Source organism: Zonotrichia leucophrys, chromosome 8 (assembly GCF_028769735.1).
Source record: "Zonotrichia leucophrys gambelii isolate GWCS_2022_RI chromosome 8, RI_Zleu_2.0, whole genome shotgun sequence".
Lineage (NCBI taxonomy): Eukaryota > Metazoa > Chordata > Aves > Passeriformes > Passerellidae > Zonotrichia > Zonotrichia leucophrys.
In genome coordinates, this window is record NC_088178.1 from 10356353 (window position 1) to 10382645 (window position 26293).

The following is a 26293-nucleotide window of genomic DNA, read 5'->3' on the forward strand; positions in this document are numbered from 1 at the left end:
TATTTTAAATTAATTTTTAGAAAACACCTGTTTCCAGCCATTACAGAACAGGTAACAATTGATGAGTAAGGTGATGCTTAAGTCAATGGGTTTTGAAGAGCTGCTCTGATGATACTTCTGTCATCCATTTGCCCCACAGCTGGCACTCACTTGTTTGGCAATGATAACTGGCTGGTGTAGGAAGAGCAATCCCAAAGTCTGGTTACCCTGTACTGAAGATAGGTGGGAAAAATCCACCTATCTTGAAAAAATTGTGATTTGGATCCATTTTTCCTTGAGACAAGGACTACAACTGGTGCATTTGAATGTAGGAAATCAGACACTGCTCTCACAAATGCATGCTGGAAGATGTTTAATTCCATTATTTAGTTATGCTTAGTGCAGTCCTATAGAGACAGGATTCAGGGGAAGCTTTTGTTCAGAATTCTAATCATAGCTGTGGTGGAAAAACTGCTACCGGGACATTGCTGCTAGGACTGGAGAGAGCATAGATCAGTTCAGGGGCACTCTGCAGGGTACAGCCTAAAACTTGTACTAGAAGGAAGGAGACATTTTAAAAGAATGACATATAATTCTATCACACAATGTCCCTGTAGGAAATACAAGTCAAGTGCACCAATAAATGGAAGAGGAAAATGCCATGGAAGGCAGTAAATCAAAATGTAATTGATTGGAATATTTAGAGAGCTTAATTTCAATTACTGAAAGTGAGACAATGGCATACTGCAAACGTCTGAGGTTTGGAGGGAGATACTTGTGGCACTTAATGTTCATCCTTTTCTTTACTTCCCAGAAAAAGTGTGCTGGGGGAGCCCAGCAGCTGACCCTGAGGGACATGGCCTTATTGCTCATTTGGAACAGTGTGTAGAGCTTCTGCCTTTTCAATAGTTTGACAGTTTAAAACTGAGGAATTGGGCCATTAAGCACAAGATTTGGTGAGAATGGAAACAGTCTAGGAGCTTGGCTGTTCTCTGGTTAGCAGTGAAGCTCTTAGTCACTGAGTCTCAGAGTGCTGCTTTTGTGGCTCGTACTGTACTGAATCCTTATTAGAACTAAGGCAATGCCAGTCAAGCTACTGATAATTCCAGTGAAGTTATACACTTCCATCATCTCTCCCACATTTTTCACGAATAATTTCATGTCTGATTTCAGTTATATTTTAACATTTTCAATTGAAATGGCAATTATTCGTTGTCAGAACCCAGCTATTACTCTTGTCAAAAAGACATATGATGCATTAGCTTAAGGGCAATTGGCAATAACTACAGAGGTGACATTCAGTTACACAGGATGGGCAGGTTCCACATAGATCTTCCTCAAGTGGTCAGGGTTTGCATGCCCTGCAGTTTGCACTGTTTGGGAGTGCTGCCCAACTAATTGTGCAAAACCAAACCAAATTTCAGTTTGGCTTTGAGACCATTTTGCTGTGATTAACATCTGCTCTCCCCTAGTTTCATTGAAGTCTTTTTATGTTTGTGTGTTATTACTCACTGAAACGAGCTTGCTGGAGGGGGTGGAAGGGGGAGCACTTTGTTGCCATGTAGTCTCCCATAGCAGTTGTGATGACAAAGCTTTCTGATTACTGAGGGGCAGGGACCAAATGATATTTTCTTGCACTATTTCAGTTTGTGCAAGATATTCTTTGCTTGTCTAGATCCTGCTATCCTTCCTACTGAGGTTATGCTTGCTTTCACTTGTTACCTCTTGAGAGATATTTGCAACATGATAAAACATCCTTTGTTTTATTTTATTGCTGCTGGACTTGTGGGACAGATTTTAGATGCATTCAGGAATTCCACACAATTTCTGCGTCTTTGGAGCTTTAAAAATCCAGTTCCACTGATGCAGCTGAAAGAGGCCCTCGTGTTTTCTCTCTTATAACAGGAAGAGTGGGAGTTATAGTCAGCTGTGCGTGAAGGGAGGGGAAGAAGCTGCTGGGATGGTGTGATGCAGAGGGATTTTATTTTGCAAAGACAAAAAAAATTCTCACCACAAAGATTTTTTATTTAATATTGAAGTATGCAGTGTTCCTCACCCTATTTTGTGACACAGTTTGACCTGATACATTTTTCTGGATGCTCTGTAGTTAGTGGCAGAACCCGTGAAAGCTCAGGAAAACAAGATTTCACACAGTTAATATTTCTAATTCTGTTCTCATTTATTAGAATACAGGCATTGTTTGCCATGTAATGTAGGGGGATAGAATATAAGAAAATAAAGATAGTGTAGAAAGTAATCTCACCCCTAAGGAGTTGCAGCTGGGCCAATTATCAAAGATGAGGAACAGGCCTGACTTTAACAGGCAACAGCTGTAAGCAATGAGAAGATGATGCTATAAAAGAGTGAGGTGGCTGGGTGAGGGGGGAACTGGAGTCAGGTGGCTGCTTTGTGAAGAAGAGAGTGCTCTGCTCTGAGGAACTGCCCATGAGAAAACAAAAAGAAGGTATGAAACTTTTGTGATAAGGAGACAACAGTATGGAACCCCTGCAGTAAGATGACAACAATGTAATTTTTCTCTGATTCTGTGCTGTTTTACCCTTCTTTGTGTTATTTAGCTGGGAGAAGGCAAACAATGGGTGATTTTACTTTGTGGATCCTTTTCATTTTTTGCCTGCTCTTAAACAAGATTTCTCTGTTGGAATCCAGTTGCCACAGGAGAGTGATAAACATTGTGACATTTCAAGTCCAATGAACAATATGATAATTTACACCTAATTACCTGAGCTAGTTGTATCCATAACTTCCCTTCACGGCCTCAGGAAGCTCATGATACCCACCACCCTTGTCCTGAAGAGTTCCCTGGCTGATCAGCTTGTGCCTTTCTGAGTGGGAGGGCTGGGCTTGCTAGTCTTATTTTGATGTACCTTTCTGCTTGCTGCTGGTGCTGCCCAGTCTGTTGTGGGCACTCACCCGGCCTCACTGTGTGAGTGAGTGCAGCACCGTATCTTGTCTCCTTACAGGGAATTCAGGGCTAGGAACAGACCATTCCTCCTCCTCCTCAAAACATGTGATTACTGACCAGCCCCTGCAATCACTTGCCTTGCAAAAGCAGTGCTCCTTGTTTATGCTTTTAGTTATCTAAGATAATCTAGCTAATCCAGCATTTCCTTATTTAAAATGTTCCTTTTGGAGAGCGGCAGCTTTCAGCTGATAACCAGTGCCCTTTGTTCATCTTTCATTGCTGTTTTCCACATGATCGTTCCCAGGGAAATCCTGGTCCTCAGATGCATACTCTGAGAACCCAGTGGCAAAAAATCCCCATGGACAGCACTGTGGATGATTTCTTCCCAACTGTTACTGCAATGCTTCCACCAGCATATTTCCACCTCAGATCACATTTAATTTGCATCAAAAAAGCATAAATCCTTAATGAAAAAATTCCACATGTGTGTCTTCTGCAACAAGACACATAATTAGTGAAGACAAACTGGCTGCAGAATTTATACAGATACTGAATTCCTAGAAATGCAAACATGTGTAATTGCCTTCTTAATAAGATATGAAGGAATAGTAAATGTTTCTCTTTTTTTTACATGTTACAAGAAGCCACTCAGTCACAACCAGAGCAATTAGAACAAATCCCAGAGCTCAAAGGCTGTGGCAGTTTTCTTGTCAGTATTAAGTAAGAACATTTTTTTCCCCCAAATGAACAGAAGCTGTAATTTATTGTAATGTGCTCACTTGTGGGCTGAGGGGCTGGCTTTCTAGCCACTCCTTGCCCTGACAGAATTTTCCTGAGCCCGTGACTGTTGTCACCATCTGGGAATGCTCATGTCCACCTTTGAGGTTTATTCAGGCAGTGCTACGTTAATGAGATGCAACTTTGTACTTCCCATTTCTTGAAATCCATGGTCATTAAAGTCTAATTAACAAACAAGCAACAGTTCTTACCTGTTGTGGTGCTTCTTAAAATTGTTTGCCACTGGAATCTGTTCCACAAAGAATGAAAGCCCAGAGCTGGCCAGTGAACAGCTGCACAACCTTCAGTACCAGCAAGAAAATGAGATGGAAATCAGAGGCTGGAAGAGGTGCAAGTGCAGGTTTGCAACAGAGTAGAAAAAAGAAAATCCCAGCAATGTATTTTCTGGCTCTCTGAAGATAATGAGTGCAATGATGCCTTAACTTCAATGGGAACAGAAGCAGACCCCTGGAGAATAGTGGTGGGATCTATAATGTAAACCCCCTGCTAATAACTCTGTTAAATAGCTTTGGTGTTGACTACAGAAGTAGCAGCTGCACACACTCTTGGCTGGAGAAGGAGAGTTGGGGAGATGTGAATATATGTGGGAACATCTGGTGTGGAGACTAATCAAACTGCAGAAATTATTTTCTCTGTGTTATTGCTTGATTGTTGTTCTCCATGCCAGAAAAGGAGAACGGGAGGTGAGTGTCAGACCTCTTCAGACAGTGCAGCAAATCCTGCTAAAAGGAAGAATCTTTTTTCTTCCCCTGAGTTTTGAGTTGTTTTGCTTGAAAATGAATCAGCTACAAAACTTTTTTAGGAAAATAAAAAGCCATTACTGTTCCTAGCATGGGTGTTTCCTCTCTCTCCCCTGCTAGGCAGGTATCCATGCCATGCCTATGTATATAGGCAAACCCACTCTTTGTTTCCTCGTTTCTCTTCCTGGCTGAGAAGACATTAATTTTCCTTGTGCAGCCTGCTGCACTCAAATTCTGCTCTTGCAGCCAGAGTGGTTTCATTCCTGTGGCAAAAATTGAACTAATATTTAGTAGTATCAAAAGAATAACTGCAGATATACCAGAAATTCTTGTTTCAGATTAGATGGCTTTACAGTTTTGAGCAAAATATCATCTGGTGTAGTCCAGCTAACCAAAGCTCTGCACTATTTGTAACTGTGGTTTAGCTTTACAATCTGTGCCAGTTTGTCTTATCAGAACATGATGCTGACACCACATCTAAGTAAATGAAATAATAGTCTTGCATTGCTCGAGAGCTGTTTTGTATTTGCTTAAATTATCCATTATTCTGGTCCTGTGTGTGGGGATGGTATTTGGTTCAGCAGTGTTATGTCCCTCACAGCCACGAGATGTCAGGCTGAGGAGCAGTGCTGGGCTTAGAGTGCTCTGCCTGTTTCTGTGTCTGTGTGTTTAAGTGAAAATGATGATGAGATAAACAATGAAATCTTGGATTTTTAAAGGCTGCTGAAAAAGCCGGATGGTCAGTTCTTTCTAAAGCCCAAAGAATTTGCTTAGAATTATTTACAGCTCTCAGCATTTCCTGTTTTGTGCTAAGATATGATTAGAAATAAAGTGCACAGTGCCCAGTTCTCTCACTGGGTGCATGGACTTGGAGTTTGGCCTCTATTCCTTTGAGTCAGTGCCTCACTGGGACTGGGAGTGGAGCTATGTGAATAATGAGTCTAAAAATGCAACCAACGCATGATTCTAAGAGGGCTTTATAAATACTACCTCCCCTTGCTCAGCACTGTTGAAAGAAGTTTATAAAGTTCTAAGGCGTGTTAGAAACAAGATGTTTTTCTGGATTGTGCAGTGGAGGAGGACAAGTTTCTGTGTTTTTGTGGGTGAGTTCTTTTAAGTTTTGGATGACCTGCTATTTTGCAAGATAGGAAGCAGGCAAGACTCACTAACCAGAACCTGACCTGCTCTCAGGAGCATTGACAAGCAGGAAAAAATCCCAGGGGCTAAACTGAAAATTTTCTACTTTGGTGAATTACTTAAATAATACATCTACAGTTGAGTCCATCTTTAAAGACTGCCTTTGTTCTGCTTGTCTAAAGTCTATGCATTCCATTTTCGCCAGGTTTTGTTGTTTTGCTCCTTTGACCTGAGCCTCCTCAGAGAGTAGCCTTTCTGTCTGTGAAGAATTCCTAGCCCAGTGTGACAAGATGCAGGGGTACATCAGTTAAAAGTAACTGAGGATGTGTGTTCTGTCTTGAACTGTGTCACAGAGTTGGAAGACTTCCATGTGGTAAAGAAGCTCGCACTTTTAGACACAGAAAGCACAGAAAGAAGGTGGGAAAACTATAGGTAGACACACTAGAATCTTCCTATGTTGGTAGAAGTACAGACCCTGCATGGAATAGGAACTTCAGAGGTATGGAAAATGGTCAGTCCCATGTAGTGCAGGCTCAAACTCATGGCTCATTGCAACTTGTGTTGTAATTTATGGAACAGATGTAGGTTTTTGAGTCCTTTTATAAATGAATAGTGTTTTTGTCACTGAGGATGTACATGAGGTACTAACTGGTGAAGTGATAGGGAATTAAAGGCTATTTGCTTCTCAGGCACTTGGTAATTTTGATTTATACTATTCCTTCTTAATTTAGTGTCAGTCCTGAAGGAGCCTGGGGGGCACTGTGACCTCTGACAGAGATCATTTGGTGCTGGCTCACACTGTGTGTGTCTGGGTACTGGGTTCTTAATGATACAGCAGTCAACTCCAATGCTGGCAAAGATACAGAGAACATGAATGGATTTGGGACTCTTGATTTGAATCATTTGGTCTCAAGTCCATTTAGTTCACTTAGTTACGGAGTCATGACAAATTGGGCTGGAAAGGAGAAGGTTTCATATATCAGCCTAACAACCTGAAATGTCATTATTTTCATTGTGTTCTGCTGAACCCTTGCTGGTTTTGTCCTGCTGCAAGTGTCTATCTCTGTTCCTTGTTCTCAGTGGATACCAAAGATATCCCAGGAAGCCTTTTACCAAATTTTAAATGTTTCTATAAGAAAAATGATGCAGTTTTAACAGCATGTGCAGGTATTTGTGGAAAAGCAAATGTGTTTCCCTCTTGGCTGTTTAGTTGTCTGTAACAATAATGTCATAAATAAATAATGTTTCTGTGAGGGAGAAGAGGAGATGTTTATCAGATAGAATACATGCCAGCTAGGATAACTCTGAACGAAATGTTAACATGGATTAAACAGGAAAACATGCTGCTGGCAAACAAATTGCTGGTGAAAACAGCTTCAGCTAGGGAGTTCCTTTCTCTGTTGGATAGAAATGGTGCCTGCCATACAGACCAGCATCTTAAATTAAGACATTTGTCACCAGAAATGCTGGGTCTGTGGAAACATTCAAATGAGAATAATTTAAGTGCTGCAGTAGAATAATGCACAATAAATAGTACATGGAACTGTACAAATGCTACAGATTATAGTAGGATCAGGGAGATAATGCCTAAGGGATTACTTTTTCTTTTCCTGAAATTATTTTTCAATCTAATTTAAAACCTGATTCTGTTTTGTTGAAATCAAGGTGAGGTTTTTCCTTTGTATTTAATGGATTCTGGAACAGGCTGTTAACAAATGCAAACTGGTCACTCCTTGAAGAATGAAACCTAATTGTTCTCAGAATAGATGCACCATTTCCACTGAAGTTCTGTGTTTTCCAGAGTGTTTTGTAAGTGTATTTTTTTTCTTCTCTGAGGCCTGGTTTTGAGATATGCAAGGTTAGCTCATCTTCATTTCACTTTCCCTTGGCTTCCTTTGCTGAGATTGACAGCTGAGGAAAAATCCACTGATAGCTTTTGTTATCAGAGTGCACATCTCCCTTACAGCTGTACCAAGGCTGCTGACTAATTGCCACACAAGAATTACCACCCAGAACTGAAGTGGCCAGAAGTAATGACAAAGCCATGCCTGTCTCTGCTTGTCTGTCTCCCTGCTTTTTGTGTTTCGATTTTTAAATTTGGATGGCAAAGAGCATACATCTCACAGGTGATACTGTCTCAGAGTGGTCCTATCTCTTCTTAACCATTGTGAGCCATTTGAGGAAAATAAAGTTGGCTTTATAGACTAGCAAGAAAAAAATACACTAAAGAGGGCTTTGGTGTTATTAAAGTGTATGCTCCAAGTTCAGCATGTGCTTACACTTCATTTTTAAATTTGGTTACCATCCTGAACTGACTTCCAATTCAGACTTTGACTTCTGTTACTGGAATTTTACATTTGTGGTTTTTGTCTTACCTCTTTTAGAGACATTTTTTAGCTTATGTGTTGGCAAAATTTTATTATCAGTAAATGGCTCTAGTAATGTGAAATTGGAAAGCATGTTAAAATTCCTACTACAGAATCAAACTGATTACTCTGTGGTTATCTAGTTATTTATTTATATACTTTGTCAGTCCAGTGTGCTTGGTTCAAAACACAGGAAAAATCTGGTGTTTAATAAAAATAATGCTTATTGGCTAAATAATGTACATTTGAAGAATAGAAAGAGAGAAAAGAGTGGCCAGATAATGTCTGAAAGCAGCAGAATAAAATACAGATACATTGGAGATAGCTGAATTACAAAGAAAGTAAGTACATTCAATCAGTTGCTCTCTATTGGCTTGAGGGTAATCTCTGCCATACTACAATGTACTGATTTATGGACTAATTAGTTGTACAAAACAAAAATATTTAGAGAAAATATTTCTCTCAAGCAGTCAGCAAAACAACTAAACAATAGGAAAATGGATTTTGTGTATTAAAAAATTAAATTCAATATATATTTATGAGCCTGTTCAAGATGTAGAGTCTTTTTGCTACCAGATTTCCAGTAAGCAAGAAATGTCTATGTATCAAAAACTAATTGGGTCAGTATATAGACATTCCTAGAAGAAATTAAATGCCTAAGATGTAGGTATTTCAAGTCATAAAAGCTGTTATATATATTTATCAAGGCATAATATTATTATTATGTGAGCTCTAATATAACCAGTTAAATAAAAATCAGACAAGGAGGGGGAAAAGAAAACCCATAATATCATTATTTTGGAAGAGAATTGTAGTGCTCCACTGTTTTTCTGTATGCATGTCTTTTAATTTATCAGACTGTTAAAATGGTTGCAATTACTTTGACTCATATATAACATCCCTTCACAAAACAGCAGTTGTGGTTTCCTTCTAGTCTTGAACTGAAGTGCCAAAGAGAAAAAAACAGACCAGCAAAAGTACATGTGTGAGTTAAATAACACAACATTGAAACTCCAATGTTTTGGGAGGTGCAATGTAAAACAGACTTGGATGGGATAATCTGAAGTAAGTGGGTGGCAAAAAGATGCAGATGGGAGGCTATTTAACTTCAGATTTGTGTAAGTTGGATGGAGTAGGGAACTGTAGGTCTCAGTACTTATTGCGGTGGACGAGGTGTCAAAATTAATCTCTTTTTCTGTAATTGAGTTTGTAAGTCTCTCAGCATCTTCAAGCTTCAGTCCTTATGAATAAAATGGAAATAACATACTTCCTTGCTTTGCAGTAGTGTCATGAGGCTAACCTCAGTACAGTCTGGGAGATATTCTGATGTTAGATATTGTCAGTAAATGAGAAAACTGTCAAAAAATTGTTCAGCACTCCATCTACATAGTTTAGTCATCGTTCCTTACATCCTACTCAACGAGAGAATTGTACAAGTCGTTGTGCCTCTATCAGATCTGGGAAGGCAGAGGAGCACTGCCAAAATTAATTCATAGGTACCAATCCACCTACTTAGTGCCTGTGGGAGATCTGCAGAGCAAAGGAAGAAAAATAATTTATGAGGGCATAGAAAAAACCCTGACATGAGGGAAGAAGAAAGCAAGCTGGAGTATGGCAAAAGAAAGCAGTATAATAAATGTAACTACCCGGGTGTTCTACATGTCAGCTCTCCCATCCTTCCAAGCAACAGTAATTAGAGGTAAGAGCTGTTAACAAGACATGCATCAAATGAGTCAGTGCATCCAGGGCCTTTCAGTCCCTTCTTGTACGTGGTGACTGCAGATGCCAATAGAAGGAAAAGTATTCTCTTCTGAACACATTTAATTTTCTATGTCCTCATAGAAATTACTTTTAGAGATTTCAGAGGTGTGTGGCAGAGTGCCAGTGTAACTGCTGGCTTTACACAGATTGTGGCAAGGGGATTCCTCCTGCAATGTGCTTACTGTGCTGTGGCCTGAGCCAGGCTTGTGATGTGTGGAAAAAACATCTGCTCCATGAACATCTGGACTAGATGGCCAGACTTGTGTGAAGTGAACAGCTGGAGCAAAGACAAAGCAGAGGTGCTGATGGGCCTGGGCTCTTCCAGCAGGTAAGTGAGCAGAGTATCACCCAGACGCAAGGGGAAACCCTCAAGTGAAGACTTGTCTGTGTGAGGCTCAAGTTCTGTGATTTCCAAATCAGGGGTTACAATGCTAAAATCTGTGCCTACAGATTTGTGAGCATGTATGTAGTGCCTAGATTGGCTTTTCCCTGAGATCTGGCATATTTTTAGTCTGGGTATGGCTTATGTTCTTTCTTTTCCTTTTCCTGGTGTTGGGTTTTCCTCATTTTACAATAAGTCTTGATAAAAGTGGACTTTGCTTTGTTTCCCTCTGGATTCCAGTACCTTTCATGTACACTTCTGTTTGCATTGAGGTAAAATTTGTGTCTGATGAATAGTAAGAACAACACTTTTAGTTCTACTTCATCTTGATCTTGCTGGTCTGCATCTTCAGTAACCTGTTTCTGCTGCATGGGCTCCAACATTCATTTCTGTGTTTAACCTTTAAAGTTTCTACACTGTGAAGCTGAAAACCTTGTTTAATATTTGAATTCCATTTCCCGTGAATGCTTTTCAGTGCTATTAGATGAGCAAATCTCAACCTCTGTATGTGACTGTCGTTATATTTTAGCCTACTGGTATTTGGCATACATAGCTTTTAGCTGGACATGTATTTTCCAGGTCAGTTTTGAAAGAAGAATGTAATACACTTGCTCTGCATAAAGTAAAACCAGCAACAAGTAAACGATATAATTTATTTTAGTACTTGCCTAAATTTTTTAGTGCATTTTTGTAAATACATCAAATTCTCCTGCAATTAAGATGATGACTATTAAGTTATAGAAAGTAATTTGAGATATCATGATAGTTAAAACCATGACTGTTATCATTAATTTACGAACAACTATATGTTGTTTATTCTCATTAAAATACCACTACAGGAATACTATCTTTTTTATGACCTTGGTATTCATAACTCTTGATAAAGTGAAGAAAGAATGAAGTTAAGTAAGAATAGTTACCTGTTCAGGCAAGGAATAATTTCACACCATTTGGGATACATCTGTGTCTTGCTTGTTACTTGTGAGAACAAATTTGGTTTGATCCTCATTGTAAAATGAGGAGGTGTGAAGTTGTATTTTCTGATTAGAAATATAGGTTATGCATCAAAATATTATGTTATGTGTATACTAATGCTATACATAGTGGTAGTTGTAACCAAAGCTACCAAGTTTTCAATACTCTTGTAGTGTAGCACTATTCACATTCACTGTGCTGCAAAGCTTGAATGTGGTGAATTTATTCCTTGGCTTTGCCAGCTGCTTCTTGGGCTCTTTCAGGCAACTTCATTTTCCTCTCTGAATCAGCTTCTTCATCTCTGTTTAAAGATACCTGGAGTATCTGAACATTTACAGACTATAGAGAATAAAAGTCTAGCTCTGTTGTATCTTTGAGAGTTTTTGAAGTATTCCACTTGTGATAAATGGAAGTGCTTTCACTTTGAGTATCATTAGAATCTTGTAAGAATGACTTAACCTTGTTATTTAGTTATAGCAAGCAAATACATTTTTTCCTTTAATGTGTTGGCACAATCCAGTCAAAGGGACCCAAGCCTTTGAAGGAGAGAGATTTCTTGGTATTGTCAATTGCAAACAACTAATACAAGCAGCAGCCACTACTTTTATATCTACAATTATTTTTAGGTGCAAGGTGAGCCATGTTCCCAGTAGATGTACAAGGCTTGGAATGTTTTCACTGATCTGTTCAGGTAACACTGAATACAGCCACTTAGAGATGTGAAAGCATCGGCTAGATCAAGGCTTCTTAAAAACAGGGAACTTTAGAATATGCCTTACACAAACTGTCAGGGTAAGGGCCTGAATGATCTACATCTCATCAGGTAGTTTAGTGGAGGAATGGTGTGGCATTTCTGAATGCAGAGAATGTTTTGAGATTAACACAATGTCCTAACCAGAAAAAATTATTCAAAAAACCACATTCATTTAATGGAGCTGAATCAGGAATCAGAGATTTTTTTTTTTTTTGTGGTTAATTCATGAGAAGTCATGTTCATATATATAAACATTAGATTTTATTTATTCTTGGATGTCACAAATACTTGCAGAGAGTACTTGAGTGAAAATTACACTATATGAGAAATGGAAAATACTCATCCCAAACCAGTCCCATTTTCTCAAAGCAGACAAGCATAGCCCCAGAACCCACCTCTGCCCCTCTTTGCCATCCTAGAAAACACTGCTAATTACTTCAGTTTCTCAACAACAGTTTGCTTCTAATACCAGAAGCGTATTTCCAGTGGCAACAGTAGACTTGAGCATGTGTCCAGCAGCTGCACTGGGCAGCACTGTGTGGTGGAGTGCCTTGGAAGTGGCACAAGCACATCTGCAAACACAGCTGCCAAGGCTTTGATGGGGGAGTGGTGCCTGCTGTGTCCCCATGTGAGAGGTGCCCTGCTCCAGGCCCACACCCTGCTGGGGGGCTTTCCCTAGCTGGGCTGGCACTTTGGTTCTCTCCCATACATCCCATGGTGTGATCTTTATCCCAGTCCTCCTCAGAGAGGAGCACTGGATAGCAATGTGTGCAGAAACTCAAGCCCCAAGCCTTTACAATCTGTTGCATAAATTAGCCTTCCCTGTTCTGTTTGAGGCTGTAAAAAGTCTCAAGCAGTATTTCATTGCCTGTATGTTTGTGTCTGTATAGATAATGATGGCCAGAAAAACAATTAAGGGAGACATATGCTTTGTACTGGAATTTTATCTGTTGTGTATTATGGCAAAATGGTGTCTTGGTGAACATACTGCTCTGGTGATGAACTTTCATTTCATTAAATGAAATTCACCATATGGTGCAAAATGCTGCCTCTCTACTTGTTTGTTTTGCATATACTTATAGCCTCTTCTTTTTGACACTGTGAGGATGGGAAAGGTATTGTTGGTTAATATAAAATTTCTAATTTATAATACTAGATCCGCATTGTAGCGGATAAATGTTTGCATCCATAAATAATTAAATGTACAGTTTTTCTTGGGAATGAATTGATTATGTCTTAATATTTACATCTGTAACTTTGCATTTGCAAGGACAAACATGAATGCTAGGCTGAAGGTTGCCTGAAAATCTGGTCTTGCATATTCTATGAAAAACATTACTCACATTTCTCACAGGTGAATAAACTGCACGCATGGATGATTCTAGTTAATTCAATGGTTTTAATAAACCTAGAATCCCAATGAGGTTATAACAAATCCCCCTGGTGTCTTGGAGTTATGAGAAAGATGTATAAAATTATATGCAAGCAGAAGAACTCTTTCTAAATTTGAAGAGTCTTTTGCACATTATTTTTTTTTTCTGTTCTCTACATGAAATAACTTCTCACTGGTGGCTCCGTCATAATAAAGTATTAGATCAATTATTTTTTTGAAGGCAGTATCTGGGGTAAATTTGCATTTGACTACTAAATTTTTTTTCCATTTGGATAGTTTGTTTTTGAAACAATTAGGTGGCAGGAAGACAGGTGCCTCTCTCTTAACTTCCCTGTGTTAAAGATGGTTGGTGTGAAGTGGAAATATCTGCAGTTCTATTTTCAGGGAGAAGCACCTTGCCCCATTTTCAGATGTTAAACATGTGGATCCTGGATCAGAACCAATTCTCTAGGTACAAACACAGGAATAGCAAGTTGACTAGGAGTGACTGATTTAGCAAAGCAGCTGGAACTAACATAACTGAATAAATCTATGATGAGTGCTAGTTTTAGGGTCACTGTACTCTGACCTGTTATCTGGACAACTCAGCAATCTGAAGCCTGGTCAGAAGCCTTCCAGGAAAGAAGTATCAGACAGAAAATTATAATTCCATAGTAGGTTTCTTTTGCTGTTTTGATACAGAAGCAAAATTGTAGCCTAGGGATTGGGTTGGCCTTTTTCAGTATCATGAATGTGTTGCTATTTTACAGGCATTTGCAGGGAGAGGATACCCAGTCCAAGAAACCTCAATATGTTGGAAGGGGTCTGTGTTTTCTGGTGAAAAATAAAACAGATGCTGCGACTCCACGTTATCATGGAGAGATCCTTCTGCATGCTCAGGAAAAGGAATCTGTTGTTTTTCACAGCTTCTGAAGTGGGGAACAAGTTCTGCCTTCATTTTACACCAAGTTAAGTAAAAGATCACAGGTAAAGTAATGCTGAGTGCTGTAATCTCTCTCAAAGATGCACACATAATTTTAGAAATATACCTGGAATACAGTAGCAGAAACTTACACTCAAATTTTCATTTAGTAAAGTTCTGTGGAGTTTAGAGGAAAAAATAATGAAGCTGAAGAAAAGCACGGTTGATAAGAAGATTTTCCACTGAATGTATTCCTGTAAAAAAATGGTAATTTTATTAACAGGTAAAGGAGGATAAAATGCACAAAATGGTATCTAAATATGTGGAAAGCCATATACTCTGCCCTGGTTTAAAAGATCCCAAGTATATGAAACTGAAACGTAGCTAAGTTGATTGTGATCTTATATTCATTACTCTTCAGCACTGCTGGCAGAATCCCTTCTAACCAAATGAGCAAAACATGCTCACTTAGCACTTTCACAAAGCCTTGAGTTTATAATCACAATTAAAGTACTTCTTTTGCAATAATTACACAATCTGAATTGGTCTGTGGTAATAGAAGAAAATTTTAATTCCCCATCTTATATCAGAAATCCACTTAGTTTTAGGTAGTCTCCAGCTCTGTATGTCACCTGTATTGACATTTATATTCCTCGCTGAGCCTGCTCAGTGTACTCTTCTGTTTTCATGAACATACTTCTAAAATATACCTGCAATCTCACATAGGCATGGCTGGCAACCAGCAGAGCACTCCATTTCTCTCTGCCTTACCTTATTTAGCCCACAAATGAGTGCAAGTGTGAACAGCAAACTTGGTACATGATGGAGGGTCAGGGCGACAGCCTGAAGAGGCAGCAGCTTGATGTCATCAGCATCTTCATAGTATTCTTTTAGAATCCTATTTCTTTTTAGAAATGAAGACCTGGTTTCCCTACCCACTTCTGGAGGCTGGGTACTGTCCTGCAAAACTTGCTTCCTCAGCAGAAAGAGGTTCTCCAAGAAAGCACTGCCCTAAATTCTGCAGTTCACCATTTGAAACAGGCAGCCAGGTAGAATTTATTTCTCTCAGGAGTTTTTCTTTTGCTGATTAATTGTTTTCTACACTAGGCTATTATGTTGGTAAAATATTTATAACCATTATGATGAAAATTGCCAGGAAATGAATTCACACAGTCCTGCTACCTTTTGAATTTTTTTTTTCCCATGACTTTGAAACACTACTGTGGTTTTGGCTTGCCTCTCTAGTCTTGCTATTCTTTTCTGTCACACTCAGTAATTGGCCTAATAAAAGGCAGTAACAAGAATTTATTACACCTTGGGCGATACTTGAAACAAACTTTATTTGCTGGAGCAGCACTTTTTATCTACTCGCTGCTGTATATTTTGACAGTCTTTCTAAATATTAAATCTGACTTTATTAAAAGTTAAATCTTGGTGCTTTTTTGTGATTGCTGCTGCTTTTGCAGTTTCTTAAGCAGAATAGTACATATATAAACATATCTTTTTAATGAAGCTTTTGGAGAAATAATGTAAGCTGTAGATCTATCTGCTTATTGCCAGAGTCCACAAAAAAGATATGAATTAAAGACCAGCTTCTATGATATTAGAATTTAGTTTTGGAATTTAATGTATATGATTAATTGAGAGAACAAAGATGCGAACTTGTCAGAGCTTTTTCAAGGTTCCGATTTGATGAAATCTTCCTCGAGCAAATGATGCCGTTAACATTTTAAGTTCACAAAGTAACAGCAGTAAAATTAAAGCGAGATAAGATTGCTGTGATGTAATTTCCACTTTGAAATCTGGGTTTCCTCCAGATACTGAATGGTAAAACCATAAACTTTTTTTGTTTGTTTGCTTTCTAAAAAGGCCTTAAGAAAGAGCAGTAAGTCATCCTGGAACTGTTTATGCAGGAATTTTTATTCTTTGAAATTTTCCAGTGTTAAAGCAACAAGAAAACATTTATAATGTCCTTTGGTGGAATCTTATTACACTTGTTATATATGTAAACTGATATTCTTTGATGCCAGCACGTTGCCCATACAGAGAAATCTCTGCACAATTAAATGAAAGGAAAAAGAAAAGGACTAAATAAAAAGTAATAGTTTTCTCTTACCTGATTAGAATTAAATACATTAATAAATTGTCTGGTAACACAAATAGGCAATAATACAAAAAATCTACATTGTACATTATTTCAAGAAAAATAACTTCATTTGAATACAAAAGGATAAATACACTTTTTGTCCTATAGCCACTCTTGTACAGTAGGTGAACACAGCATCTTACTGATGCAGTGCTGCTAAGGTATACAAGGATATGACTGGCTCGAGTTGTATTGAGGGGGCTGTTACACATGTGCATCACTAACATCAGACAAAGAAATCTTTCAACCAACAAGGGTTACAGAGCAACGTTCACTAAAGCACAGGTTGGAAAGGATTCGGGGACTGAAGCAGGCCAATATGGCAGCTTTTACAGATTTCCTTATACCCACAATGCACTGACAGCAAAGAATGCCGTGGTTTGGTCAGTCCACACACCGGGCGGAGGTTCAGGAGCGCACCAGAGAGAAGTAGCGGATGTCGTTGGGGTTCTGGGCTGTCAACGCCATGTCAGTCCCGCAGCCGATCGATCTGACAGAGCAGGCGGCTGCCGGCGTGTCTGGAGGCAGAGGGGAGCAGTGTCCGCTCGCAGCCCTGTCCGTGACTGAGTGATATGGCTTGGTTCAGTTCGGCCTTCCTAGTTTGTGTGGTTATTTTGACTGTGTTTTCCTTTAGGGATTCCAGTGGCGAACGCCGGGGTTCTGTCCCGTTCCCGCGGCCCGGGGCCGTGCGCAGTCCGGGTGTGAGGCCCGAGGCGCGGCCTCAGCAGCCGCGGGGCGGGCGGGCCGCGAGCAGCGCCAGCAGCGGCAGCAGGAGGAGCCGCGGCCCGGGCCCCGCTCCCTCTCCCGCCCGGCCCGGGGCCGAGCTGCGGCCGCCACAGCCGCCCGGCTCCCGCTCGCAGCGCAGCTTCTCGCACAGGATGCCCGTGTAGGCCGGCGGGCACTGGCACCGCACGTTGTTGATGCAGGTCCCGCCGTTCTGGCAGTGCAGGAGCTCATTGTCACACACGTTCGCTGCAAGACAGCAGGGGAAGGGGGACAGAACAGAGATCAGTGTAAGTTTGTTTTCAGCAGAAATTCACCAGAACCAGAACTGAGGCTCCACCTCCCTCCTCTTCGTGAGACATATAAGGGACTCTGCTTTTTCAAAAACTAGGATTCTTTTTTTTCCCCCTAAAGGCTGTATTCTTGGAAAACCATCAAATTCACTTAACACCACTGACTAAAGTATTGATTAATTTTATATGAAGGACTATTTAATAATGTAATAATAAGAATTTTAATACGTGCCTCGTGCTAATATCTGCATCGTTATTACTGAACTGGAACTGTAGGTGGTGTGTGCTATATGAAAGGGGCAATGTGTCTAGAGCTTTTGGAAACCACGAACAGTGGTTAAAAATGCAATGTGGCTTTGCTGAAGTAAAAAGATCTGCATGAGAGGGAAGGAATCAAGAACTACATGTATAAGTGATCTGAAAAAATTGTGCAAAAAAAATAAGGCAAGCACAGGCAGGAAATTCAGCATGCTGTTGGATGGGGATTATAGGGTTCAGACATGTGGAAATAAAAGATAATGTGATTTCCATTATAGATCAAATATTTCATCCTAATTAGATTTGCTGCTTTGGTATATGGCATCTTAAAGCTATCTCAGATATCTTAGATATTGTAGCCTGATAATAACTTCAGAAATCAGATTTGACAAGGGAGTTAAGAGACAATAATACAGGCAAAACTTTTAGACATGCATAATATTATAGTATTTGAAAAGCTGACAGCTTTACTTTGTATTGCTTAATACAAAATCAAATATTTCATGAGTGACAATGCAGGGGTATGAGCAACATACTAATTAAATGTGTCAATCTGTGTTTTATTTCAGATGATATCACTAGTATGATATGTGTTGAATTACAGCCCTGCCTTCCACAGCGAGGCAATTTTAGTAAAGAACTTGCACCTATGATGTAGGTAGAAGGTAACAGTAAAAGTTTTAACTTGGAGAATTAGGGAAAAGATTATTTGAGTAAGAAGCAGACTCAACATCATGTGATATTTATGTGTACCTTAGCCTAAAATACTCTAAATAATTCAGAATGGAGAAAGTATTGTTAATTTTATCTTAAACATTACTGTTTATTGCTACAAAGAAGTACAGTTTTGCAAATATTAATTTAATTACTTTTAAAAGCAGTCCAAATATCATGAGAACTGCAAGTGAAGTAGTCCAGGTTCTTAAGTGGTGTAGTTTTACATAAATCTGTACAATTTTGTGCACCACTAACCTCACTGCTAATCTTATGTGTCCTGGCTTGCTTTCAGAAAAATAATTTTCTCACCCTAGAAGGTCTCTCCAATAGCTGTTTTCTGATGTTCTGCACCCAAGTGGGCCAAATAATGCAATATGTTGGAAACTTGTAGATGCAATTAAGAGGGACCAGTAAATCATTAATTATTTTTACTGAGTCCTTTAGCAGTCAAAGGTTTTTATTAAGAGCTATGGATTTCATACTATTGTCCAGTTTCTGAATTGCAATGGAAAAAATTGAATATTAAGGTACAGCAACACATTTTGTTGATGATTCTATGTCTGAATTTTAATGTTCTACTCATACTTTAGAAAAAATGTGTAAGAAACAGTAAGTCCCCACCAAATAAATGTGATGAGATTAACAACCCAAAAAATACCATGGTAACAGGCAGAAAAAATTAACTGTATTTTAATACAGTCAATATTTGCATTAAATCTCTTATAACGGAGGGTATGTATCTTTGAAGTTGACTTTGTTATTTAGATTATATATATTTAGTCATCTTAATATGCAAAATCAAAGCGCTTTATCTGATGGTACAGCTACTGGAGCTGCATGTTCTGGACTACTCATTGCTGGGATGCTTCCTACAGTTCAGGCAGTGAAAATTGTGAAATATCTGCCCCATCAATACACATCCTTGTTTGCCTTGACAAACTCAGTGGGACTCAACAGTTCACTAAATGCCACTTCTTAACCAGCAGAGGAGATGTTTCGCTTCACATTTTGCCTGGAATAATTTATCCAAATTTTCTCAAGTATTAAGTAAACCATATTTTTAAAAATGTATTATAAAACAAATATCTTTCCTATTTTAAAATTTATTTTGCATACTACAGCCTGTTATTTGAAGAGATCCTTAGCCCAGATCTGGTCTGTAGTTGTAGGTGAGTGGAGATGAGGGGCTGAAGAAGTATTTTGCTCTGTGCTGGCTGTTCTGTCTGACACAAAATTCTGTCATCTACAAAATTCTGGATACAATGTTATAGATGCTGATTTCTAAATCAGACCATTTCTTTCTCATTAGGAAACTTTTGAAATGTGCTTAAAGAAGGGATGGATCAAAAGCTTCATAGTTATTCTTATATGAATGTTTTAAATGTTTGCCCACGGGAATGCAGGTAGGTTTTATTGTTCTCAGCAAAATAGCTGAAAATTCTGGAATTGTTGATCTTGTATTGTCACAGCTTTCCTAATTTTGTGCTTTGTCTTGCACACAGACATGTATGCACATATATGTATCATGCAGATAGCAATTGTGAGCTGGAAATCATATGAAAAAAATCTGGAAATGTTATGAAATCCTATGACTTTTTGCCAATTTTGTTTTAATTTTATTCTGACCCACTCTAATACCATTTTAACCTTTCTGAAAGTATGGCCATGATTACTTTGAAAACTTTAGCATTGACTAATGGTTATCTGAATGGCATCACATACCAAGTTCTGACCAAAGAATGAAACATGGAGAAGTGACACAAGTAAAAGACTTAATTCTGAAGTCATCACATTGTAGACTGTTAAGACCTGTGTGGCTGAACTAGCTGTGGATTTGCTGGCAGATCCTCCTTACTTAGAAGCCAAACTGGTCACTTATAAACCAAAACAGGAATCTCATTTGTTTTGGAGAGCTTTTCAGGCCTTTTTGAGGGATGTTTTTGAGCACAGTCTCCAGATCTGTGCTACTGCATGAAGTGAAATATTTAAAGTAAACTAAAGAAACTGTTTTTAAAATTATTCTCGTAATTCATCAATTTGCAATCTAACTATGGTTCAGTTATAGGATCCTTAAAACACTTCACAAAGAAGACAGAAAAGAAGGCACAACATGCCTTGCTATATGTGCTATGCACAAACTATTCTTGATCTTTAATTGCAATGTTAATGAATTTGGGAATGGAACAAAAAAGGAAAACAAGGGAAAATACCCATCTTTGAGCCGGCTCAAGGGATAGTCTTAGCCTGCCATAAATGTGCTAGTGTTTCACAGAATTTATATTGGGTATTAAATGAAATATTGTGAGTAACACAGCTGTTTGACAAATTACTACTTTCCTCTTAAATGTTCAAATCTGAATAATACATGAAAATTCCCGAGTCTCTCCAAAACTCAACTTTAATATCTTTGCAGCTTCTTGAAAGAAAAGAGTTAGACAGCTCTGGCTGATTTTAGTTCTGAGACAGCAACAGAGACAGAGAAGAAGAAATGCAGGGATTGCTCTCTTCAGTCTGGGGGGGCACCTGGCACAGCCTTGTGCTCTTGGCTTAAGGACCTTCTGCTGCTGTGTCTGGGCAGCTGCAGAGCACATGCCCAGGGCCTTCGGTTCTGCCTGCTGCCCAGACAGAACAACAAGGTGCTACAGAACTTAACTACGCTTTCTTCTACACTCCTCTCTTTCCTAAAGGCCATCCAAGAGGGAAGATAATAACATTTCTACCTTTCTTTGTGCTACCTTAATTTTTGTACAGCTTGCCTACAGCAGCATCTTGTTCAGGTGGGATAGGCTATTGACACATTTTTTTGATTGTATTCTCTTTCTGCATCAAAATATGGATTTATGATGAAATTTTCTTTGTGGGAACAACATAAAGATCATTAATGACAAAGTCACAGAAAGAAAAGTTTTTATGATAGGTCCTTGCTTCCTTTCTTGAATTCTTAAGACTTAAATTTCCAACAATGTTTCCTACATTTGCTTCTATCACTATTTTCCTTCAGCGTGCGCCTTTTGTCACATCATTTGTTACAGACTTCTCTCTCCCTCTCTCTCTTTTTAAAACCATCCCTTCACTTTCCTCCTTTTTGTCTCCCAGATCATGAGTATCACAGTCCCTGGACAGGTTTGCTGGGTTGACAGCTCTGAATATATTACACAACATATTTGTCTTTTCTAAAGCACTGATGCAAGCTTTGCCCTGACTTCTGCTGCAGTGAATTTTCCATACTGTTTGTCAGTGGTTTTTGTTACTAGCACCACTGAATTTTTGACCTTGGATTCCATCCATTGTTCATAATTTTGAGAGCATGCAGGTCTCATGGCTAAAGAAATTATTCGTCTGTTTTTTTCTCTAATGCATTTGTTGCCTTGGTACTTCCTATTTAGTAAAGAATATTACTTGAACTCATGAATGAGGAAGATTTCAGCACACATGCTAACAGAATATTCTGTCTGTGCATAAGTGAGTAAAAACCCAGCATAGTGAAACCCATGTTTTCAGTAATGATGTTTATAGGTAGCTCCAACATATGCAGTGGCTGTCTATATATAGACACTGAACAGCACATTGAAATGCCATGAAAAAATTGGGAGGTTTCATCTCACTGCATAAATAAGTACAGTAAATCCAGGCCAAGTACAAGTGATTTCTTGTCAAATGCAGAATTAGTTCCTGTGAATACTATGAGGAGCCTGTAACTAACATGCATTATTCTCTGAATCTGTGATCATTTAATCAATAAATGGTAAAAACAATCTCAAAATATAAAAGAAATTGCAGTGAATGAAGCTTGTGTGTATGCCTGATGAGAGTGTGAGCAACTGCACATACATATATAGCTAGAAAACCTCTGCAGTTGTGACAGTATTAGCAACATTTTCTCCACAATTTGTCAAATAGGCAGAAATGGAATTGAGGAATGCAAAAGACTTAGTCTCATTCGAATGCAAAGGTGTGAAATTCTTTCCAGTTGTACCCAGTTGCATGTTCCAGTTGAACATAAGTGACTGCAATCAAAATATTTGAAATTGCCACAGTCAGCAATGAATACCTTCAGTATTTGGGAAAAAATCCTGAAAATACAATATATAATTGTATATAATAATACAATATATAATTCCTGTGTGTTGAAGACGTCTACATGGAATTCCACTGACTCATGAGATCTCACCCATGTAGCACAGATGTCAGGTAAGAGGATGTAAGGGCACGGGGAAAACAGTAGTCAGGCTTCTCCTGAAAGGTTACAGCTGCTGCTCTTACAGTTCGTGTTGTACAGAACATGACAATACTTCAGGTTTTTATAGCTTAAGTATCTTACTCATTTGAATCACCAGTGAGTAATAACTGAGATGAAGCCTTTGTCACTGAGATTTCTTCCCCTGCCTGTCTTCCAATCAGAAGTACTCATTTTACTTATTTTATTCTAATGTTTAGAATTTAATTTATTGTTACCATTTACATTACTGCCAAATGGCTTTAAAATGTTTTACTACTGTGAATATGTGTCAGTGTTGATCAGACTTCTTCAGTGCTTTGAATCCACAAACATACCTGATATGAAAAACAGCTACTGTTCTTATAAATGAGATATTCATAATAATTTCTTTGTTTGGAAGTGACACTAATTCAACATTTGCTGTAATAGTAAAACTGTCTTAGGATACTATCAAGACAAGGCAGTGGATTTTGATAGCGTGAAAATAAAACTGGTTTGCATTTCTCTACCAAAGCACATTCTTAAGCTAAGACAAAATAAATCACTGCAGACAAGTACAAGCCTAAAGCATATCTTACTGTGTCAAAATTATGGTCACAAAATGACAAACATTAATACAAAGATCTCTGGTGCAAAGTTGAAACAATGTTGTGATTAATTATACTGCCAGCAATACAAGGAAATAAACATTGACCAAGCGAGAGTTGTTTCTAAAGGCAGACATCTCCATCTTGACTTGTCTTAGAAATGCCTGTTAGGAGCACAATTGAAATGACACTTGATTTTTTATCAAACCACTTTTATTGAGTTATCAGAGAGTAAATGAATAGGGGAGTAATGGAGATACTGTGTTCACTGAAAATTTCCAGAAGAATTTTTAGATTGTTTGCCTACATATAATTTCTGGTTTTTCTGCACAACAGGCAGTTCAAAGCCAAGCCAGTTCTAATCAAATTGCAGGTGAAGTCTTCAGAGTTTCTACAAGAAAATGTAGCTATTACTCAGAGTTCTGCCCAGCACACAGGCAGAGAATGGATGGTGATTCCTCTCTCCTACAGATAGGCAGTAATTTATCCTAGCATCCACATGGGTAAGCTTAGTTGATTATCTCTCACCACTGAAAGTGCAAAATCCTGTACAGAATATGTGGGGGTTTTTAACCATGGTATGAGGATAGCAGAGGTAGAAAGTTACTGTTTTTCACAGGTTGTGTCTGTGCTTTCTCATTTTTCATCTCTATTCTTAATCTAAAATCCTTGGGTTTAATTAATAAAGAATTATGAGAAGAAATACATCTAACCTATTTCAAAGGACACGAGGAAAAACTGAATTTTGGAATTGATACTCATACATGATAGCCATAGTAGCTTTGGTAAAACTACACAATTGTGTATTAAGATGGATGAAAACAAATCCAGATTTAGTTATCTAAGAATTATAGTTGAACTAATACCTTTCAATCTTCCATGGTTTCAGGAAATGAATGATTTAACCTTTCGGTTTTCTGATTTTGATGGTTCCAATTTCATACTTGTGGGGGGAAGAAAAATTTCCCTATTCTTTTTATTGCTTTGCTTATAAAGGAGCACCACTAAATTGGTATGACCCTGATCATACTTTAGGGTAATCTCAGGAGAGCAATAAACTACATATCAGCTTTAGTTGCTCAGAAGGGACTACATGCCCCTATCATTCATATTTCACTTACAAAGCTGTAAGCTGCAGTGCCATTATTCCTCTCTGCCTGGAGAAAAATGAACATTCTTTGACCTGTCTTCTCTTCCCTTATCTGGGAAAAGAAGCAGTTATAACTCCAGAGTTGTTGTTGGTTTTTTTGTTTATTTTTTTCTATTGCCAACAGCAAGGGCAGGGTTTAGGTGTAACCACTGTCATTAAAACTAGTTAAGCACAAAAAGTGCTCAGATGCAAAAGATGAAGTCAACAAAAGGCCTTATGAATTGGGGGATGGGATTTGGTTCCCTAAATACAAGCAGCTACTGCCATTGGCTTTCCAGAAGTCACTTCAGACGTGTACATGGAGCTGGCAGGTGTGTCCAGGGGCACTGGGGGCTGTCACTGGGGGCTCTAACTGGGGAGCTGTGCTGCCAGGGGCTGTCACTGGGGAGCTGTCACTTGGGAGCAGTGCTGCCAGGGGCTCTGGGGGCTGTCATTGGGGAGCTGTGCTGCCAGGGGCTCTGGGGGCTGTCACTGGGGAGCTGTGCTGCCAGGGGCTCTGGGGGCTGTCACTGGGGAGCTGTGCTGCCAGGGGCTCCTGGGCCCTGCTCTGCTGGCAGCCTCAACCTGCTGCAGATTCCCATTTGAGACACAGCTTCTCTGCTCCAGCTGAGCTCTGCAGGCTGTGCCTGACCCCGTGGCTGCCACTGGAGCGGCTCTGCTGCCCTGGCCTGGGGGCCGTGTGCAGGGAAACTCCTGTCCTGCTGTCCTCACCCCTCCTGCCCTACTCCTGGCTCATTTGGGAGCGCCCAGCTGCCGCTGCTCCTGAGACATCTGTGGCCACTTCAGTCCTGTCCAAAGGGCTGGCAGGATGACCTTGCCTGCACAGCAGCATTTTCTGCTTCATGTGCAACAACAGGATTTTCTTGGAACTTGTTTTTCCCAAGAATTATGAAACAGACCTGCAACAAGTATTGCTTTTACAGAGCACAAAACCACAGGAGAAAATCTGAAAAACAAACTAAAGCAGGATCTTGCGAAGGTCAGCAATTCAAATACATGATTATGAATTATATAAAAAGCTGAATGTTCCTGCATCCTTGGCTGCTAAGGTGTTTGATTTGGAATAATGTTATGGGCACAAAAGAATGCAAAGAATTTGTCTTTGTTTGCAGAGAAAACAGTTTCTCTTTTGGCTATTCTTCCCAGTAAACACTACACTGAAGGCTTTGAAAATCTATTAAATAGCCCCAAACACTTGTTACTGTATTTGGCAGCAAAACCAAAGGCAAGATAATCACAACTGAAAATGCTTCCCCAATGATTTAGGGGATTAGAATAATTTTAGTAAGTGTTTTCCTAATTTTTTTTAGGGAAGGGGTAAAAGAGAGTGACAGAATGTGTTGTTGGTGGCTTCTATTAATAATTACTGCTATCCTAAAGTTATTTGTAATCTAAAATAATTTGAAAGTTGCAAACTTTCTTCTCACATTTGGCTTTCATTTATCTGAAAGCCAATTGCATGGGAGCTTTTGAACAATTGAAAAAAAAAACCTACTGGAAATATATGTTATGATCAACTTCTAAACTACATAAACCAAGCATTTGTAATGGAAGCACCAGCGATCTTTAACTGCACTGCAGTAATTATTATGGGTATTAAAGTGGGATGGGTATGTAACTAAATGGAAGTGTGACTGATCAGCTCTTTTACAGTGACCACAAGAAAAGGTAAAGCCAACTTTGTATCTACATGTCATTATATATTCCTTCTGTGTGCATTTGCCAAAAGAAAGGTTTAAGATATCAGGACAGTGTTCTCCTACAGGATACAAAAGCACCAGTATGTAAAGTTAATGGTGTAGAATCTCTCAGGAGATGAACATTCTGAATTTGTGTGAACATTGGTTACAATGCAAAGACAAAGGTAAAAGATTTGCATAATTCCTACAACATGTATGAAGTGAGGGATGGGGTTTTTTGTTCAAGTAACAATGTTGTGAATCAGGAGATCTTTCTGAATGAATCTACATTGATTTATTGTTTTGAGTGTGAATGAAATGCTGCAGAGTGCTTTTGCTGAGCCAGCTTTAGAATGGGGATAAAAACACTTCCCTCTATGTGTCAAAGCTATTCAGAGTAAAACTTCTTATT

General features: G+C 38.9%; 1 protein-coding gene and 1 long non-coding RNA gene across 13 annotated transcripts in view; one reads left to right on the forward strand and one right to left on the reverse strand.

Annotated features, from left to right (window-relative positions):
- The first annotated feature begins 2372 nt into the window (after window positions 1–2372).
- Window positions 2373–22030, forward strand: LOC135451281 (uncharacterized). Of its 2 annotated transcripts, XR_010441260.1 has the most exons (6): window positions 2373–2443; window positions 13958–14174; window positions 15022–15158; window positions 18099–18183; window positions 19556–19649; window positions 20660–22030. It is a non-coding gene; the product is annotated as an uncharacterized LOC135451281 (long non-coding RNA). The 2 variants fall into 2 exon arrangements; XR_010441259.1 differs by lacking the exons at window positions 18099–18183; window positions 19556–19649; window positions 20660–22030 and having other exon boundaries at window positions 15022–15921.
- The window catches only part of NTNG1 (netrin G1), a 146737-nt gene continuing 136451 nt past the window's right edge, over window positions 16008–26293 (reverse strand). For all 11 annotated transcript variants that reach the window (XM_064720331.1, XM_064720328.1, XM_064720332.1 and 8 more), the window contains one exon: window positions 16008–17227. In XM_064720331.1, the coding sequence (XP_064576401.1) occupies window positions 16977–17227 (251 nt within the window). In that variant the 3' untranslated portion in view covers window positions 16008–16976. The remainder of the gene's footprint in view (window positions 17228–26293) is intronic.